Below are 20,259 nucleotides of genomic sequence, written 5' to 3' on the forward strand. Positions count from 1 at the left end.
AAAAGCATGAAAAAGTAAAAGAAAGAGAAATCATAAGGGACTACTAAAGTTGAACTGTTTTGTTTACATTCCTACATGGAAAGATGATGTGTGTAATTCATGAGACCTTTCTCAGTATTAGGGTAGATGAAGGGAACATACATACATACATATATATATATATATATATATATATATATATATATATATATACACACACACACACATATATATGGACAGAGAGAGAGACAGAGGGCATAGGGTGAGTTGAGTATGAAGGGATGATATCTAAACAAATAAAATCAAATTAAGGGATGAGAGAGGAATATTTTGAGAGAGGGAGAAAGGGAGAGATAGAATGAGGTAAATTATCTCACATAAAAATGTCAAGAAAAAGCAGTCCATTGGAAGGGAAGAGGGGGCAGGTGAGGGGGAATGAGTGAATCTTGCTTTCATCGGATTTGACTTGAGGAGGGAATAACATACACACTCAATTGGGTATCTTACCCCACAGGAAAGAAGGGGGAAGGGAATAAAAAAAGGGGGAGATGATAGAAGGGAGGGCAGATAAGGGGAGGAGGCAATCAAAAGCAAACACTTTTGAAAAGGGACAGGGTCAAGGGAGAAAATTGAATAAAGGGGGACAGGATAGAAGGGAGCAAAATATAGTTAGTCTTTAACAACATGAGTATTGTGGAAGGGTTTTGCATAATGGTACACATGTGGCCTATGTTGAATTGCTTGCCTTCTTAGGGAGGGTGGGTGGGAAGGGAAGGGGGGAGAGAATTTGGAACTCAAAGTTTTAAAAACAGATGTTCAAAACAAAAGTTTTTGCATGCAACTAGGAAATAAGATATACAGGCAATGGGGCATAGAAATCTATCTTGCCCTTCAAGAAAGTAAGGGAAAAGGGGATGAGGGGAGTGAGGTGACAGAAGGGAGGGCTGACTGGGGAATGGGATAATCAGAATATATGCCATCTTCGAGTGGGGGGGAGGGGAGAAATGGGGAGAAAATTTGTAACTCAAAATCTTGTGGAAATCAATGCTGAAAACTAAAAATATTAAATAAATAATAAAATTTAAAAAAAAAGGACCAAGGTGTTCCCACAGGAAGGCTGAAGATATCAATCTCCAGTACTTAGAATAAGTCTGCACTCTTTGTTATTTGGATGCATTGTTAGGTAGTTAGCATAGTCCATGCTCTAACCAGCTTTGAAAAGAAGAACAACTTGGCCCAGGTAAAGCTGATGAAGTATTTAGTCTCACATGTCATAAAACTACTACAGTTCTTCCCCACAATGGTGGGATTTACCTCTTGTCAACTCTTATTTGATATGGGTTACTATGTCTTTATCTGTCATACTTCTCTGGGGCATGAGTAGTGCACTCTATGTAGTACTGTTTCCTCTCTTTTAACATGTCTATATTTTTTATCACATAGCCTTGCAGTTAGGCCAGGAGCACTGTCTGGTGGGAGCAGAGTGGCACAAGCAATTCAACTGGGCAGGTGTGGTCAAATATATTTTTTTGTACTATCAATTTGGCAGTTACGTGGAATGTTATTTAAAGAAGGGAGAACCTAGACGCAAGGATATATGCTTGGAGTCTCTTGCAATAGTCTAAGGAAGAGAATAAAGGTCTAAACTAAGGTGGCTGTAACATAAATGGAGAGAATTGAATAAAAGAGGCTTTGTAGAGATAGACTCTACAAGACTTCACAGTTGACTGGATATGAGGCATGAAAGAGAAGAGGTTTAAGGATGTCTCCTAGACTGAACCTAAATGAGTGGCAGAATGGTGGTACTCTGGACAGAAATATTAAACTAGGAGGACAGGTAGTTTTAGCTGGAAAGATGATTAGTTGTTTTGGACATGATGAGTTTGAGATGACTATGAGACATCCAGGTACTCAGTGTCCAGTAGGTTGTTGCAGATATGGGACTGAAGCTGAGAAGAGAAATGAGAAATGAATACAGAGACTTAGGAGCAAGGTTCCATAAATTCAGTGGGTTGTCAAGTCAATTCTACAGTTTTCTCCAGTGATAATTGGCAGCCCTAGAACAGAAGTTGAAAAAGTATATGGTGAAAGTTTATAGGGTGAAATTGTAGGGATGAGGATTCACAGGTTAGGAGTGGCACAAAATCAAGGGAATTAGATTCAAGCACAGTAGCTTGTGAAACATTCAATGGTTGGCCAGGGGTCAAGCCTAGGTATCAAGGGAAACAGAACAAAGATAGGTGATGGACTGGGAAAACTGGCATGGGTCAAAGGTCTAGGCCCAGAGTTTGCAACAAGGATGCAGAGAATTAGTGTATGCAAGGGAAAGTAGGAGGAACGTAGGTTGTAGCTGTAGTAAGGAATTTAAAATTCTGGCTTTGTTAAAGTTATACAACTTCAGATACAATGAGTTCTAAGGTATATCCACGCTTATTGGCAGGCTACAGTGATGAGGAGTTTGCTATGGTTAAGGATGTCAAGAAACTGAATGGCCGGGTTGTTTAAGAAGTCATGAGCACAAATACTGTCGTCCTTGAAGAGGATGGCATGGGAAGCAGTAAGGGGGAACAACAGTGAAGATGAGCTTGATTTTATGAATTTGAATATTATTCAAAACACCTAAAGAAGCAGAAAATAAGTTAAAAACCAAAAAAAAAATTATTCATCTCTTTGAAGTAGGTAAACAAATGCAAAGAATAAAGCAGTGATGAGTTCAATCCATCCTCCATTCAGCCCCCAAAGTGATTTTGCCAAAGGACAGGATCGACTGTGTCATTTCCTTACCCAATAAACTCTAGTAGCTCCCTGTTGTCTTCAGCATCAAATACAAAATCCCATGTTTGGTATTCAAAGCCCTTCATAACCTTGCCTCTTCCCACCTTTCCAGTCTTCTTTCACTTTATTCCACACCTTGTACTCTTTGATCCAGTGACACTGGCTTCCTGGCTGTTTTATGAACAAGACACTCCACCTCTCAGCTCCTGGGCATTTTCTCTGGCTGTCCTTCATGCCTCCTTCCTTTATATTGTCCCTCCCCATCTCTACCTCCAGGTTTCCCCGGCTTCCTTTAAGTACCAACTAACATCCCATCTTCTGTAGGAAGCCTTTTCCAATGCCCCTCAATTCTAGTGCCTGGCTTCTTTGGATTATTTCCTATCAATCCTTTATTTAGCTTGCTAATCCTTATGTTTGCTTGCAATCTCCTGTCATTAAACATGAGCTCCTTGAGGGCAGGGACTGTCTTTTGCCTCTTTTTGTATCCCCAGTGTTTGGTACATAGTAGACTGTACTTAAAGTCTATTGACTTAATGACAGAACGAATGAATGTCCTTTGAAAGTCTATTAAGAAATCAACCTACTAAGAATCTATTTTAAAAACAGTAATAGTTAAAGTTAGTAAAGTACCCTAAGTAAGAGGAATACTCAGGTAATAAGGATGTAGAGCTCCTGGAGGATTCTTCAATAATCACTTCTGCTGAATCAAACAGTATATTTGCATCAGAAATTCCCCTACCAATACCTCAAATGAGATCAAATGTTTTAGAGAATCCAAGTACATTGTGGCCTACCAATAAAGAATAAAATGAAATGAACTTTATTGCTGGCTTGGGAGTTTCAGGTTTTATGCATTATTTTATCCTTTTTATTAGACTGTTTTTGTTGAGAATGCCACAAAATTTTAATAAAAAAGAGTATCTTTAAAAGACTTAACAAAAGGGAAGAATTTTGTTGTCAGTGTAGAAATTTCCAATTTTGTTGTGTCAAGTTGTTAGACTGCTTGGATACAAAACTCAAAGGGTACAAATAAAAGAAATCATAGCAGCTACTGCATTCAAATGGTTTGTAAAAACAAGCATCACATTTAGATCTTAATACTGAAAAAACTCTTTTCAAATATTTCAAAATACCCCCAAAATCTTTTGGTCTCTCTGGTGCAGGAATATAGCCTGGGCTTTTCCCAGATGAACCCCTTTATCCCTATGAGACACAGTGATTGATTGACATGGTGACAAGACCCTGGAATGGGGCTTCTTGCCTGTTTCAGAAATTGCTGCTTTTTGCACTGTGTGAATAAAACTAAAACAAGAAATAAACATGAAATAATAAAATGTCCCAATTTTTATAAACTTTTAGTTTACAGAAGTCCATTAAGATAAATATGTAAGAAAAAAAATTAATAAGGGCAGGAAAGATCAATCTACAAGCATTTTCTAAATTGCTCACTATGTACAGGACACTATGCTGAATTCTGGGAATAACAAGACAAAAATAAAATGGTCCCAGCTTCCAGGAGCTAAAATGAGACAGATGAAACAAAATTCAACTGGGCAAAAGTTGTATTCAATGAGTTTGAGGGTTTCCCCTCTCTTTTTTCTCCTCTCAGAAGTCTTTTTAAAAATAGTTATTTTTCAATATGTTTAAACTATTCCCTAAATCACAATAATTTGTTTTCCTCTAATGTTGATGGTTTCTTGTGGTCTCAAGTTCCTGCTGATTTCTCATGAACTATAAAATCTTAGATGCTGTATTTCTTAAGCCATGGCAACCTGTGTGTTTGTAACATAAATTAAAGCACTTCACGTGAATTAAATTAGCAAATTTGTAGGTATCTGAATACTTCCATTCACTCCACAAATGGTTTAAATTTAAAATAATTTAATAAGCAAATCAAATTACATAACAAGTTTTGTTTTTCTAGGCTAAATTAACAAGGTAAACAGATTTGTAAAGAGTGCTTTTAAAAAGGTATTAAATGCATGTCAATTTCATCTCGTGTTTGTATTTTAGTTTTCTTCAAGGGAAGAGGAAGAAATTTCTAAGATGTATAGTTGCTATGTCTACAGTCAAAAATCTGTTCATGTCTCACCATAACATTTGTAATAATGCTGTTATTAAAATCTAAATGGTTTAGATGAATTAAATGGAGACCTGTCAATCTCTAAGCTTTATTGCAGGGGAACAAAAAGCTAGGCTTTTACTTCTAAGCCTCCTGGTTTTTTTTTTCACTTTATAGAAATCTCCAATTTCTCTGCAAACAAAAATCATTTATTTTAAAAATCACATTTCATTTCTTAAATTTGACCTATGTACCTTATAACTCTCAGATTATGATTTTTCAGAGCACAGATCTGCGATGATTCTTATTCTAAACTCTGTCCCTTCTCTTCAAGGCCAACCTCTCTAAAAGTACCTTTGATTTCATTCCCTCCAATCTCCTCAAAGGCCCTCACAATCATTCCTCCCCTTCTAATGTTCAGTCTTTCCCTATCTGCTGGCTCTTTTCTTCCCATCATAAATAAGCCCAGGTGTCCTCCAATTATTTAGAAAACAAAAGCAAAAAAACCCCAAAAACCCTTTATTTGACCCAGCCATCTCAAGGTACTAGCTTATAATCTCTTCCCTTCTACATCCACATTCATAGAAAACTAGTTATGTGATGCCACCTTTTCTCTCTTTTCACTCACTTCTCAACCCTTTGCACTCTGTCTTAGCAATACTAAACTGAAACTGTTCTTCAATGTTACCAATGTTTTCTAAATTGACAATATCTAGGGTATTTTTTTCAATCCTCAAGTTTTTTGACCTTTCAATTGCATTTGATATTGCTGACTACCTTCTGTTCCTGATACTCTTCACTCTTGATTTTTAAAAAGATGCTGCTCTCTCTCCTGGTTCTCCTGTCTGACTCCTCTTTCTCAGTGCTCTTTGCTGAATTATTGTATTATACCATCTCCTGTCAGCAAACCCGAGGCCCTGCCCTAGACCTCTTTTCTGTCTTGGTGACCTCATCAGCTCCCATGGGTTCCATTATTATCTCAATCAGATGACTCAGATCTAGAGATCCAATTCAAACTCTCCTGAGTCCCAGGTCCGCATCACCAACTGCCAATTAAATGTTTTGAGCTGGATGTCCTGGAGGCCTCTCAAACTCATTGCACTCTTTCCTCTCAAATTTCTCTTCTGAACTTTTTTATTTCTGTTGATGGCATTACCATTTTAGTCACCTGGGTTCATGATCTCAGTCATCCCTCACGCCCTACACTCCTTTGCTTGCGATGCATACCTAATGAGCTGGTGAATCCTGTCAATTTTACCTATGAAATATCTCCTACAACTATCCCCTTCCCTCCATTAATGAGTTGCCTCCCTAGTTCAGGACCATATCATCTCTCCACTGAACTATTGCAATAGGCTCCTAACTCTTCTCCCTGCTTCAAGTTTCATCGTCAATGTAGTTCATCCTTCATATTCAAGCTAAGTTGATATGCCTAAAGTGCAGGTCTGACCTCGCCCCTCCTCTACTCATACTCCAGGAACTCCCTATTTTCTTTAGCATTGACTATAACCCCCTCTGTGTGTTATACATGAAGACCAATACAATTTGGCTCCAATCTACCTTTCCAGGCTTACTCTACCTTTCTTCTCTTCATGGGCTCTGTGATTCAGCTAAAATGGCTTTCTTGTTCCTTCAACATGTCATTCCATATTTCATCTCTGTGACATTATACAGGCTTGTACTCTCATGCCTGCAGGGAATTCCCACCTATCCCTACCTCTTAGAATCATTTCCTTCAAAGATCAACTCAAACACTACCTTGTACATGAAGCCTTTCAACTGATTAGTGCATCTGCTTGTACCTTTCTCCAAAATTACTATTTATTTTCTGTATCTTTATGTACACTTTGTCTCCTTATATAACATAAGCTTCTTGAGGATAGGAACTGTTTCATATCTTTGTATCCTAGTGCCTGGCATATAGTAGGTGCTTAATAAATGCTGGTTAATTAACCACTTAGCCTGGGACTAAAAACCAGTTAAGAGTGTGACTAAGTAACCACTCAGACTGGTGCTTAATTATTTATTGGGTTGATTAATCACTTAGAACAGAAATACATGATTCAACAATATGAGAATGAAAAGTGACAAGTTCAACTAAATAACTTGGTTTAAGGTATTTTTAGGTGGCAAAAAAAATCCAAGTTTAAAAAATGTTATTTAAAACTAACTGCTGACCTCAGATTATAGCAATTATGAGTGAGAGTAAATGGTATAATAGTGCTTTCACCTTTAGGAACAAAAGTGCCTTGTATGTGAAGCTATTATTAAAATAACTTGGACATTCATTGGCTGAATCATTTATCTGTAAAGACTAAAACTTTCAGTGGACATTAACTGTAACTAAGAAATGGAATTAGATATGGAGAACAAGTTGCTGATTGCAACATGACTTGATTTAGACTCAAGAGAACTGCTAAACTATGGTTGATGACATAAGAACTTTCTAACATGCTTTTCTAGTTATTCACTCTAAATTATACATAGCATAAGGATATATTATGTCTTGACAATTATTTTTAAAGATGAATTTCCTTTGGGACAAGTGCTAAAATTAATTGGGGGGGTTCTATATAACATATATTCTATATATGTAATCTAAGAAAAATACCTACTATTCAAAGATGATGAAAACAAATGGTTGAGAATGTTGATTGTCATTTTTTATGGCTAGAAAAAGAACCCATGAAACAGAAATAGCTAAATTTTAATGTTTTTATCATCTCTGAACAGTTTAAAAATGTGTTCATTTTGTCCCAACCAAGTCTAAATATAAAACTATATGTTTTATTTATGATTTCTCCCTTAGTAATAATGCTTTTAAAAATCAATATGAGGAGAAAAACTTTATCAGATCTCATATGCTTTAATTTGAATCATGTTCTCCAAATAATTTCAGAAAGTGGTGATAATCTAAATGTTCAATAAATATGAACTATATTTTCATGAGCTGTATATTCACTGAGTAACAAGCATAGCATTTACAAAATAAACTCAAGTTTTCTCAATTTTTAAGCAGAAGGGGATCTTAAAATCACAGTAATATTAGAGTAGAAAAAAAATTGATCTATGATAAATTGCTTTCAACCCAAGAAATAAAACAAAAAACTTAATCTGTAGTTTTCATCAATAAATCTGTCAAAGGATTTCTCAATGTAGCAGAAGAAAAAAATGGTTAAAGGTAGAGAACTCAAAAGCAAATGAACAAACTGAAAGGAAATGTGTACTTGCAAAGACAGAATGGAGAATGGCATCACTATTTGCCCAATGATGATGTACTTTGTAGGGATTTCATACTGCTCCAACAAGAAGTCAAACACCACAGGATTTTTTCTAAAACGTCTTTTCAATGTTAAGTACAAAACTAAATATTTTAGTGTAACTTAAGACCATGATATGCATTATAAATTTTTCTGTGTAAACTAGGAATAAAATTTTTGCTTGAAACTCATTTTTGTTCTTTTATGCATACCAAGAAACGCAAGATGACAAAGAGAAGAATCTTCTTTGCAGCTACTCCCAGAATGTGTCCTAAAGATCTTTGGATTTGATAGTTTACCCTTGCTGCTGGCTTTAGCATTTTCTCTTGCAGGGATAGGAAAACTGCTGGTGGAATTTAAGGCACATTGTTTTATAACCAGTTCCTTATGCAGATATGGTAAGCAGTAATACAATGAATGACCCAAAGTAAATTTGTTCCTGAGTTAAAATCTAACCTCAGAGATTTGTGTGTGACCTGGGGCAAGTCACTTAACCCTGTTTGCCTCAGTTTCCTCATTTGTAAAATGAGCTGGAGAAGGAAATGGCAAACGTCAGTATCTTTGCCAAGAAAACCCCAGATAAGGTTGCGAAGAGATGGACATAACTGAAAAACGACTGAACAATAAAACTAAAGCACAAATTTGTTCTGCTCTCATATGAGATTTTCACTTTTCTATAGAAACACGAATAAATCTGCAGAGATCCCCTCAAAACAGAGGTTCTGTTCCCAAACCTCAAGGGGTCCATGAGTTTGTGGTTTATAAAAAATTTCAATGACTGTATTTCAAGATAATTGGTTTCCTCTGTAATCCCATCTATTGTATTTTATGTATTTAAAAATATCCAGAGAAGGAGTCTATAGGATTGACAAACTGATAAAAAGGTCCATTACAACAAGAAAGTTAAGGACTTTTGCATTAGAATATCTACGGCACCTTGATGAAACAGCTCAAACAATTCATTATTGAACATTTATCAAGTGCCTACTATGTAAAGAATATTGTGGTAGGAGATACAAAGTTTAGATAAGACACAATCCCTGCCATACTGGAGGTTACAATCCAGTAGAATGACACCAAAATGCAGATAAATTTACATGAAACATTGATTAGAAAACTGCAGAATAATTATAGTGAGGTCTGAGTTGAAAGTGTTAATGTAATTGGGGAGTGAAGAGTGGTGTTGGTTGGACAGTGGATGACAGAATCACAGATTTAGAGCCAGAGGGGATCTTAGAGGCCACCTAGTCTAACCTCCCTTTTTAGACATGAGGAAACTTTGGTCCACAGAGGTGAAGGGACTTAAGTCCACTGCTTTTTTCAAGTACACCACACTGCTCTCAGGTTTCACCAGACTGGAACTGCTTTGAGCAAGGAATCTCAAGCTCAATGAACTTGCTGTCTAAGAACCACACCAGCCAAGGACAAGACAGGCTTAAAACCAGCAAGTTGGCTCTTAGGAATTGAATTCTTTGGCCCGGGTGACCCATGAAAGAGGGAATTAGACTGTTTACAAACATGATTTTAACTATTAGCATGTAAAATGCAAGATCTTTGATAAAGTGCTGGAGGCTCATGCCAATATTTGCATTCTTACTCTAAAATGAACATAAAGTTGTAGTTAATGGAAGGACAATTCACAAGTTCTCTTTGAAAGGGTGAATAAAGAAGCTAATAGTTTCATTGTGTGTGTAAGGGCAACAAAAATATCATTTAATGGGATACTTGGTTATCTTTCCCAGCATGAGTAAATGCAAGATTGCTATGAAGATAGTTGTGATTTATACACTGACATTTGTTGCAGTAAAGACATAGCGATGTCCTACCAAAAATGTGACAAGATCCTCAAAAATTTACCTTCAAAATTAGTGATTACAATGTAAAGATAGGTACAGGAAAGGATGGTGAAAGAATGCATGTGGAAAAATACAATTCAGGATCAAGAAGTGAAAATATCTAAAGACTTGTGTATTACTTAGAAGCTTCATGCCTATACATATACAATAAACACTTTCTTCAAGAAAAGAACTGAAAGGCACTAGACATGGGAGGTTACCACAAAAAAATGAAGCTGACAATTTTAATCCCCAAAATCAATCTAGCTAGCTTTCTTCCTTTTCAACTCTGGGTCCATCTCATTGTCAGTCTGTACTATTGGTCCCACCCAGATAGACATAATGTTGGGTAGACTGTTTACAGTGTTCATTCAAATGCATATTGAAATCTGGGCAATAGATATTACTTATCTTCTTGGTTGTTTTCTGTATGGATGGATAGGCCAAAATTCTTTTACTGCAGATCTCTTCCAGGATGTTCTTCAGTGTCAATTAACACACTGTCATCCACAAAATGGGAGCATCTAGAGGATTTCACCATCCACATTCCAGTTGGACTTGGACTCTTTGCTGAATCTCCTCCATCACAGTGATGAATGCCTTTGGTGAGATACATTTCCCTATTTTATATCCCTGTTTGTTATCAAAGGGTCTGTGAACAGGATTATTTCTTTTGTTACCTGTTCTAAGGAGTCCCGAATGATCATGTTGTATGGATGTGAGACCCCTTACAGTAAAAGAGCCTATAGGGTAATATTTATTTGTTCATTCTTTAAACAGAAGACCTAAATTATGTAAAATCAGGCATAATCTTTTTCCACTAAATTTGTTTTTTAAAAAAATTTCTTACCTATTAATTGTGGCAGCATTCTTATTACTCAAATTCACAACACTATCACTTTTAATTTCTTGACACTTAATGAAATATCCTAGTTTTTTTTTAAACCCTATTTCTTATTTTTGTTTTTTCCTTTCTAGTGTCACTGTCAAATATGTACACTAATTCAAGGGTAGAGTTTTCACAGGAAAAAAAAATCTATCCTTCAAGGCTGGTTAAAGTTAAGAGGGAAAAAAATTCTTTGCTATAAAGGATGACTCTCTCAGATGGGAGAGGGAAGAATACAAAGGGAAATCTAGGAAATGTAGAAAATAAAATGTTAGTAATAACCAATTTTAAAAAATTAAGAGAGATCTGCAAAATTTTAATCTGTATTTGGAAATATGACTAGGAACTATGGGCTGATCATGGAGTTAATTCTGAGTATAAGTCAGCAAGTTAGGCTCATCTGAGGCACGAGAAATACTTCTTAAATATTTCTTTGAAAAGTGCATATATTTTTAATGACAGATAATCCTGCTCCCTGTGAGCCAAAATTTATTTTACATATCTACTTACTTATGAAAGCTCAAAGCCTCCCATTACTTTTATATTTGGAAGATCTGTAATTCCTCTTGTTTTTGTCCAGGGCGGTACCTACCAACACTCTAGTCACTTATGTTCACAGCCTCACAGACACCTTTGACTCCTCACTTTCCTGAACTTAGCTAAGCTAGTCCTCAAACTCAAAGCCTTGGTAGAATCTTCAGGGCCTCCTGGCATAGCCTTCAAGGATTTAAGGCACCCAAATATTGTAAATAAATGTTAGTTGAATTGAAAAGAATACATAAGAGATACAATTTTCAAACTTTGCCTAGCATGTACAAAACCTTGTCAGGGCTCTTACACTCTTACATGGTGTCTCCCATCTATTGAGGACCAGGCTTTGCAGCTATGGTAATCCTGGCCCAGGAAATATGGAATACAAAATAAAGAAAGTAAAGTTTCTACCATAACCTATTTGCGTATTTCTCTTCCCATGGATTCTAAATTCATACCGTTGCCAAGTTGATTTCTTTTCACATTGTTATTTATTTTGTCTTTGGTGGCAGTCATTGAAATTGTTAGAAAGCACAATACAGCCCCAAGCACAGTGACCATTCAGTAAATTTCTTCTGATGATAACAATGATGGTCATGAAAATATAATATCTAAAGGCAGAATCTTCATTAATATTGTTTTAATTTTTAATTGCTTTTTAATTTCTTTAAATTTCTTTTCATAAAATCTTAAAAACAGGAAATTTTAGACTTTGAATGTTAAATAAGAAAATTATATTTTTAAAATAAAAATGATACTTTTAATGAATTTTAAGCATAAATTTCTGCATAACCAATATATTCTATATAATATACAAATCATAATCATGCCACATATAGAATTAATTATTAATACTTCTAAGTGATTAATAAAAGATCAACAATAAATCTTTTCTTTTTTCTTTATTTAAAAGCCATACTGGAGAAAATTGATGTTTTTGTTGTAAAGAGATAATTGTTATCTAGTCTAAAATATATATATATATATATAGATAGATAGATAGATAGATAGATAGTATATATTTTGGCCAGTCATCTAATTTAAATACATTTCAAATTTTCAAAACTTACATTTTAAAATACTTTATAAAATTCTTCTACCTAAATTCTGTTAAGTCTTTCTTATTATATGCTACTTAATAGTAGCATATACTACAGGTTGTTCAGTAGAAAGAGTACCAGACTTTGATTTAGAAGGTTGAAATTTGAGCCACTTTCTGACAGTCAATTTTGTGTAACTTTGGTGGCAAGACACTCCCCCACCGCCCCTTACCTCACTGGACCTCAGTTTCTTTACCTATGAAATTAAAAAGTTAGATTACATGATCTCTCAGTTTCCTTTAATCTCTAAAATTCTCTATGATTAATAAGAAATCATCATAAGGTGGTCCTAAGTTTATAAATGGGTTATGTTCAAACAGTTCTTTTTGGGCCTCGTATTTTTTCAGGGAATCAATGAAATACATAGTAATAAGTTCTCAGGCTGGCAAAAAAGTCTATTTAACCAATAATGTATCTATTATTGATCTAGTACTAATTGACATTTAAAACAATGTTTCCATGAGAAAATATTCTTCCAGTTCCACTTTGGCAAGTCAGGAACATTCTACCTCTATTAACGTGACAACCTGACAACAGGGATTTCTTTCATCTCCAAGACACAGAGGGTGGCTCCTATGACCTGGGATGAGGATAAATACAGGCATGAGATGGTTTAGAATTTACCAAGTGTTTTTTTGTATGTTGCTACAGCTGTAGAACTCCCTCAAAGATGCCTATATACATACATGATTGCCCACTTTTGTGGATACAAATATTTACACACACATTTACAGAAAAAGCTTCTTCGACAGTTTGCACAAAGGTGCACAGATGTGAGTTTCTAATAGCTGTTTATCTTTATGTAACCAACAAGTATTAAAAAGACGGCTATCCACTAGCACGTTTTAACACAATTGAATATTCTACCTTTTGAAACACACACACACACGTGCGCAAATGTCCATAACTACTTCTGCAAATCCCTGTATGATGCCATTACATATATTGCTTCCCATTCATATACAAAGGTACATATATCTGTTCTCCACATGTGTTCCTTCACACAAACACATGGCTTTGCCATGACAAAAGATGGGAACAGTTAGTCCATGCTGAAAGAGCTGTGAAAAGGATGTGGAGCTGTGGCGTGGTCCAACCATTCTGAATTTTGATTTGGAATTGTTTAAGAAGAGTAACTAGGGCAGCTAGGTGGTGCAGTGTGTGGAGCACCAGCCCTGGAGTCAGGAGTACCTGAATTCAAATCCGGCCTCAAGACACTTGACACATTAGCTGTGTGACCTTGGGCAACCACAATTGGCCTGCCTTCTCCCAAAAAGAAGAGTAACTAAACTGTCTATATCTTTGACCTTGCAACCCCACAACTAGTTATATACCCCAAGGAAGTCAAAGTTAGAAACAAAGGTTCAAGATATGCAAAAAATATTTAAAGTAACACTCTTCTATAAATACTGGTAGCAAAAAACTGGAAACTGTCATTATCCTTCAATTGAGCAATGACTATGAAAACTGTAGTACATGAAAATAATAGAATATTACTGTGCAGTAAGGAATGAAGACATGGAATTCAGAGAAATGTGGGAAAATTTGTATGAAATGACCCAGAGTAAAATATGTATGATCAAGAGAACAACGTACACAATGATTACAGCAATAAAAATGAAAATTCCCCAATAAGAAGTCAAATTCTAATTAAATGAAAAACCCATCAAGGCCCTGGAAAAGAGATAATTTAACATAAATTCTCACTCATGGCAGAGCTGGAAGAACCTAATATCAGGCCAGAATTTTATACATTGTCAGATTCAGTCTTCGTAAAATTGTTTTTCTTTGTCACAAGGGAATGTGACTGGTGGGGGTGGGGTAGGGATAGGATATGACAGTGATATAAAAACTAAAAGCATCAAGAAAATGTATTTTTAAATATCATGGTTTTATGTCTCCTTAGCGTGAAGCTAGAACTGTTTCAATGAGCGAGAAAGATAGAGAGAGAAAGGGACCCACTGCTCAAAGCATTTTTGTTCATTTCCTCCTCTTTTGCCTAGTATTGGATATGTAATGTTTTGGTGGGGAGTGACTACCCCCAAGGAAGTAAAAATTAGGGCCAGGAAGGGGCAGAGAGAGGCTGATGAGAGGCAGAGGAAACAGGGTCTACAGCAATTAGTGGGAAGGAGGGGGTGGAGAGAAAGGAAGGGGTGTTATTGTAGTTCTGTTTAGCTGGTATGACTACAATGGGAGAAATATTGTTGAATTGGTGTTAGCAAATAGGAGACTGCCTGTAGGTTCTCCCTTAGTATGTAAGATAGGAAGTCTATATAATATTTTTACTAAGAACAAAAATTACATTCATATTAAAGATAATTCTATAGTAATTTTTTCAAGGTGATAGTAAGACAGTATTAAAATAAATCATTGTAATGTATTCAAATCACTGTAAAGAGGTCTTGTATTCAGAATTGAAAACAGTTTAGTTATATAGAGAAACAAAGTGGCAAGAACCTTCAAAAATATTCTCATGTTAATACATGAGGTAAATTCACACCAAGTAGGCACTGAGACAGCTCTAATTGCTGGTAGTTACAAAGTTATGATTAACTTAAAATGCATAGAATGTAATATAAGATTTTAAATAAATGTATGAGGCTTCCATAAATATTAATTCTTATGAAATTTTCTCAATAATTGTCTTACTTTAAAACAAATTATAATTTTAAATATGAGGTATGTTTTAAAAAAATCCAACTTGGTAACAATATCAGTAAATGTGGAGTTAAAGCAAAACTTGATTACAATATCTCTTAAGTTTGAAAAACATTCTGGATTTGTAAGCCAATAAAGATGAAAGAGCATTTCTGTCTTATTTTCTGAATGACACCTGTGACTTTTAATGCTTCAAGTTTATTTTTAAGAGCTTTCACTTTAATAATGATAGTAATTTGAACTTGGTTCCATAGTATGTGAATACAACTTGAAGATTTTATTGTAAAACAGGTATCTTTCATGCATTAACCAAAAAGAACACACAACTCAAAACTCATGATTTTTAAGTCAGGAAATCAAAACAAACTCTGGGGTATGAGAGGCACAAAAATCACTCCCATAAAATTTCCATAACATCTTGCCCATGATCATAGTGCCAATTAAGGTGTTTAAACAACACACAAATGCACACACATATACAAAAGATTCCAGAAATTTTCACATTTCCTCTGGAGTTTAAGGGTAGGGCGCTTCTATTTTGACAGAACCAAAACAAGTAATTCTGATGCTTCGCAAAAAATACAGCTTACGTCAACCAGTATCACATGTATTCTCAAATCAAATTTATGACGTAAATTTTGGGGAATTGGATATAATATATTTTTAAGATAAAAAATTTGGGCAATGAGAACCCTAGGACAGAAGGCCTACTATGTGTGTGTGAGAGTGTGTGTGTGTGGGGGGGGGGGACTGGGATATGAGGTATGGAGTTCACCTGTATTGTAGCTTCCTATTTTAACCAATCATTCTTGTTAACAAGGTCTTTTGCTAAAGGCAGTCATTTCTAGTTTCAGAAGGAGTACTTACTCTTTGAAGGCAAGGACCCTGGAGCCTAGCCCCGTCACTTTGCCCCAATTCCAGCTTTGTACTTTTATATGTTGGTGAAGGTACATGCAACAGAAAACGAAAGGTGACAACTCCTCCTCCCCCCTCTCTAGTGGCAGAAGAGAACTCCTCTCCTAAGATCATGGTGGGGGGGAAGGGGGAAGGGTTTGAATCTCACTAGACTACCAGCTAGTTCAACTTTTAAACTTACCAAGCCCATTTTACTTAGAAAACTAAGGCTGTCTGATTTCAATTTCAATTTCTTAAGTGCCCAGAAGATGCAAGGAATTGTGCTAAGGAGATAAAGAGGAGAAGAGTGAATGACCCTATGCGAGATGCTCAGTGGTGGGTTTCTCAAGGATAAAAGGCGCCAGTGGTACCCTACTCGCCTCTGCCTGTCATCTAGTTCCTACAGCATCCCTACATGCCCGGGCATCCTCCGCGGTACAAGTCAGGGCTCTCAGGGGTGCGCACGCGCACAGGCACCCGGACACACCGGGTCAGGCAGCCCAGGGCCTACGCGGGGCATCTTGCTGCCTCCAGGGAGTGGGGGCGCGGAGCAGCGTAATCACCGAGAGCCCTCCAAAGGGCAGCTTAGGGTGCCACGGCCTCTCCAGAGTCTACGAGAAAGAGCTCAAGTCCGGTCCTGTCCGGTCCGGTCCAGCCAGAAGCCAGGCGGTCCTTCATAAACGCTTTGGGCCAGGGGTTGAGAAGAGGGTATGTATGGGAATGGAATCCAGGGGCCGCGAAAGGATGCCCACCCCCTGCCCCAGTATAAAGAGGCACCCCCCGCCCCCGCCTGACCCACTCACCAAAAGGCCTCAGAACCGTTACTACACCTCCCGGCGAGCCGCGCGCTCTGCGGAACACTACACCTCCCAACATGCAGTGCGGCCAACCCTTCTCTCTGACATCCATCTCCCCAGTCACCCGAAGCCGGGAGGCGGACTAAGATTAGGCCTCGCCTCTCCGCCTTCGCTGAAGCCGCGGCTCCGCCCCCTCCTTGAGCCGTGCGTGTTGCGTCACACGCCGATGGGCGGGCCGAGGAGGGGGCGGGTAGAATGGGAGGGATGAAGGGGAGGGGTAAAGAGAAGGGGGAGGGTAAATAGTGTCTAGAGCCAGGAAGATGGCGGCAGCGGAGGTGTGAGCGGACCCTAGTCCCTGCAGCTGCGTTTTCTCCTCCCTCCCCTCACCTTTTCCCTTCCACCCCTTCTTCCCCCGACATTGGCACTGAAGGGGGAGCGCCTTGGGTGGCGGCGCCCGGAGGAACACAGGAGTGACGGCGGTGGCGGCGGCCGACAGCTGGAAGGGCAAGCTCCCTTCGCCGCTCCTTCTCCTTCCCCGGTCCGCTCGGTGCCCGGCAGCGCGGCGGCGCCCGGGCGCTCGGGCTCCGTCCCATCTCCTCCTGCCCCCAGAGCCGGGGCGGACCCGCGTCCCGACCCCGGACCCTCCCTCTCGGGGACTTGGCGCCTGTGCGGGCGCAGCACAGGCAGCGGGGGCCGCTCTCCTGCTCGGCTGTCGCGCCTCCATGTCGGACAACCAGAGCTGGAACTCGTCGGGCTCGGAGGAGGATCCGGAGACCGAGTCCGGGCCGCCTGTTGAGCTCTGCGGGGTCCTGAGCAAGGTGAGGACGCCGGCCGGACCGGGCCCGGAGGGGAGGGGGTCGTTACCTGGCGGGCCGGGGGTGTGGGCTGGGCCGGGGCGGGATTCGGTCCGGCCCTGCCCGGAGCCCGCGGGTCTCGGAGCTGGGTAGTGCGGCCGCTGTTGGGGAGGCCGGGACCGGGAGCGGGGTGACGGCTCGGATAGCGGGGCTTACCCGCGGCTGGGGAGGGGGCGGAGGGAGGAGGAAGAAGGGGTTACAGGAATTGTGTCATAGCCAGGACTGGGGAGAGCCCGGCGTGGGGGGGGGGGGGGCGGCGGCGGCGGCCGCAGCAGCAGCTGAGCCGGCTTTCGGGAGCGTCGCCAGCCGAGGCTGGGGGGCTGCCGCCGCCCTCCCAAACGTCAGAAGGTGGTGTGCTTTGGTCCGGGGGGAGAGATCGCGGAGGTGTGGGCCCGGGGGCGGGGCTGGCGCTCAAGGTGGAAGCCTCCGCCAAAAGCCGAGGCTGGGGGATTTTTCCAGGTTAGACCGAGGTAACGCTGAATTCAGCAGAGTGGGGGGAGGGTTTTCGAAACCTTTTCTCCCCCCCCCTCTTTCCTTTCCCCGGGACCGAGCTTTTCGATGTACACGTGACAGACACAGGAGAAACATTCATAATAACCTGGGTCACGTCAGACAGGAGCCCGACCTTTAAGTTCAGGAAGAAACGCTTGGCAATAAATTCTTTAGCTTAGGGGTCGGAGAGGAGGAGAAGGAGGATTGGGAAGAGTGATCCGGGCACTTCCAGGATCTTTTTCTAATGTTCAGTATGATCTGTGGTATCTTTCTAATGTTCTAAATCTCTTATTCATGTTTGGTATGATCTGTGGTATCTCCTGGCAAAAGTAACTGCACATTCCACTCCGCGCATTTGTGGCTGAGTAAAGAGTTAAAAGACCTAATTGATTATTAAATGGTGGAGACTTCTAGAGAGGAGTGAAGTGTCATTCTGCCCTGACAGTATTGATTTAAATATATTTGTGTGGATGTATGTTTACATACACACCCGAGTGTATGAGTCTCCACCATTTAATAAGATATACATGTATACATGCCTATATATATATACATGTGTATGTATATGTATTAACGACTAAATTTGTTTTCCCAGCAGCCTGGAGAGGGGACTGGAGCTAGTACTTGTCATACTAGTCATGAGATACTAGGTCATGTGCAGCCCCTGAGTATTAAGAAATCTACAGTACTTCCAATAGTTCATAGTTTTGGTTAACCATTTGGACTGGTTTGTGGAATTATTTCATGGGGTACTTAAACTTAAGTTAGCTTTACACTCGATGGACTAAAGTTGAAAGGGGTTTAGAAAGGAAGATGCAATTCCTGACATACTAAATATAATATTTTGTATTGGGACAATTCAAAGTTTCTTGGGTCTTAACCCTACCACAACACATACGATTCAGGGAACAGGGAACTTGGATCTCTCATCTCAGGAATTTGCATTGAACATATGTTTTTGAGCACATTTTAAATTGAATAGGCTTTGGAAAAACTTTATTTTCACTACTGGGATATTTGAATAACAGCCAATGTTTCCCACCAGTCAATAAGCATTTATTAAGCACTTGCTATTTACCAGGTACTGTGCTGGGAATGCAAAAACAAAAATGAAAAAGTCTCTGATCACAAGGAACTCACATTCAATTTCATGTGAGTAGAAGAATGTGATCCTTAAAACACTGACAGGGTTTGATTCTCTTCTAATCTTGATAAAAATGGTTAGCAATATATTCACATTATTTAATTCTATGAGAGGAAAATGTATTTCTAGGCAGAATCTCCACCATATATGTGTATAGACACGCACACACGCGCACACACACACACAAATACCTATCTACATCTCTCTCTTGCTCTCTATAAACTACTGTATATCCTACTTTGCATCCACAGTTATAATTGATTGTGGTTACTCTCTCAGGATACAACCCTCCAAATTACTACTGCCTACTTTATCCAGATTAGGAGGGTTACCAAGCACTAATTTTAAGTACTTAACAAAATGAAATGTACAAATGATTTTAATGGCGTCAGCACTTCCCCCTACCCCCCCCCCCCCACTCCTGTAAACTGAGAGAAAATTCTCACAAACCTTTTTACCTTCTTTTTCTGATTAAGGTTCAGCTTTCAAATTCTAGAAATTAAGGGGGCAGCTAGGTGTAGTGAATAGAGCACTGGCCCTGGAGTCTGGAGGACCTGAGTTCAAATCCAGCCTCAAGACAGCTGTGTAAACTTGGGCAATTCACTTAAGCCCGGCTGCCTTCCCTTCCCCCTTCAAAAAAAATTTAGAAATTAAGGCCTTAAAAATCTTTGTTTTCAAATTCAGTTTCTGTATTGAGTCAACAAATGTTAGAAGTGAGAGGCTCAGGAGAGCATCTACTTTAGCCTTCTTATTTTACAGACCAGGGAATGGGAGTCAAACACATTTATTTATTAAGGATCGGGGAGCTGATAAGTAGAAGAACCTAGCTTTTTGAACCCCTTGCCCAGTACAGTCCTAGACCTCCTAGTATTGCCTTGAAAGTGTATGTAATCAAGAAACTACACTTAAGTTAGCTGTCAAGAAAGCACTTTTCTCATGAAATTGTGGGTAATTTCCTTAAGCAGGTTTTAGAGTATTTTAAGGATATAGTT

At 38.9% G+C, this 20,259-nt stretch overlaps 1 protein-coding gene across 2 annotated transcripts in view; it reads left to right on the top strand.

The window, feature by feature from the left end:
• The first annotated feature begins 16,777 nt into the window (after window positions 1–16,777).
• The window catches only part of CERT1 (ceramide transporter 1), a 159,072-nt gene continuing 155,590 nt past the window's right edge, over window positions 16,778–20,259 (top strand). Inside the window, exon 1 of one of the 2 annotated variants that reach the window (XM_036763328.1) lies at window positions 16,778–17,595. In XM_036763328.1, coding sequence (XP_036619223.1) covers window positions 17,500–17,595 — 96 coding nt within the window. In that variant the 5' untranslated portion in view covers window positions 16,778–17,499. The remainder of the gene's footprint in view (window positions 17,596–20,259) is intronic. The other variant, XM_036763324.1, reaches the window with a different exon arrangement.

This window comes from Trichosurus vulpecula, chromosome 1 (assembly GCF_011100635.1).
Source record: "Trichosurus vulpecula isolate mTriVul1 chromosome 1, mTriVul1.pri, whole genome shotgun sequence".
Taxonomy (NCBI): Eukaryota; Metazoa; Chordata; class Mammalia; order Diprotodontia; family Phalangeridae; genus Trichosurus; species Trichosurus vulpecula.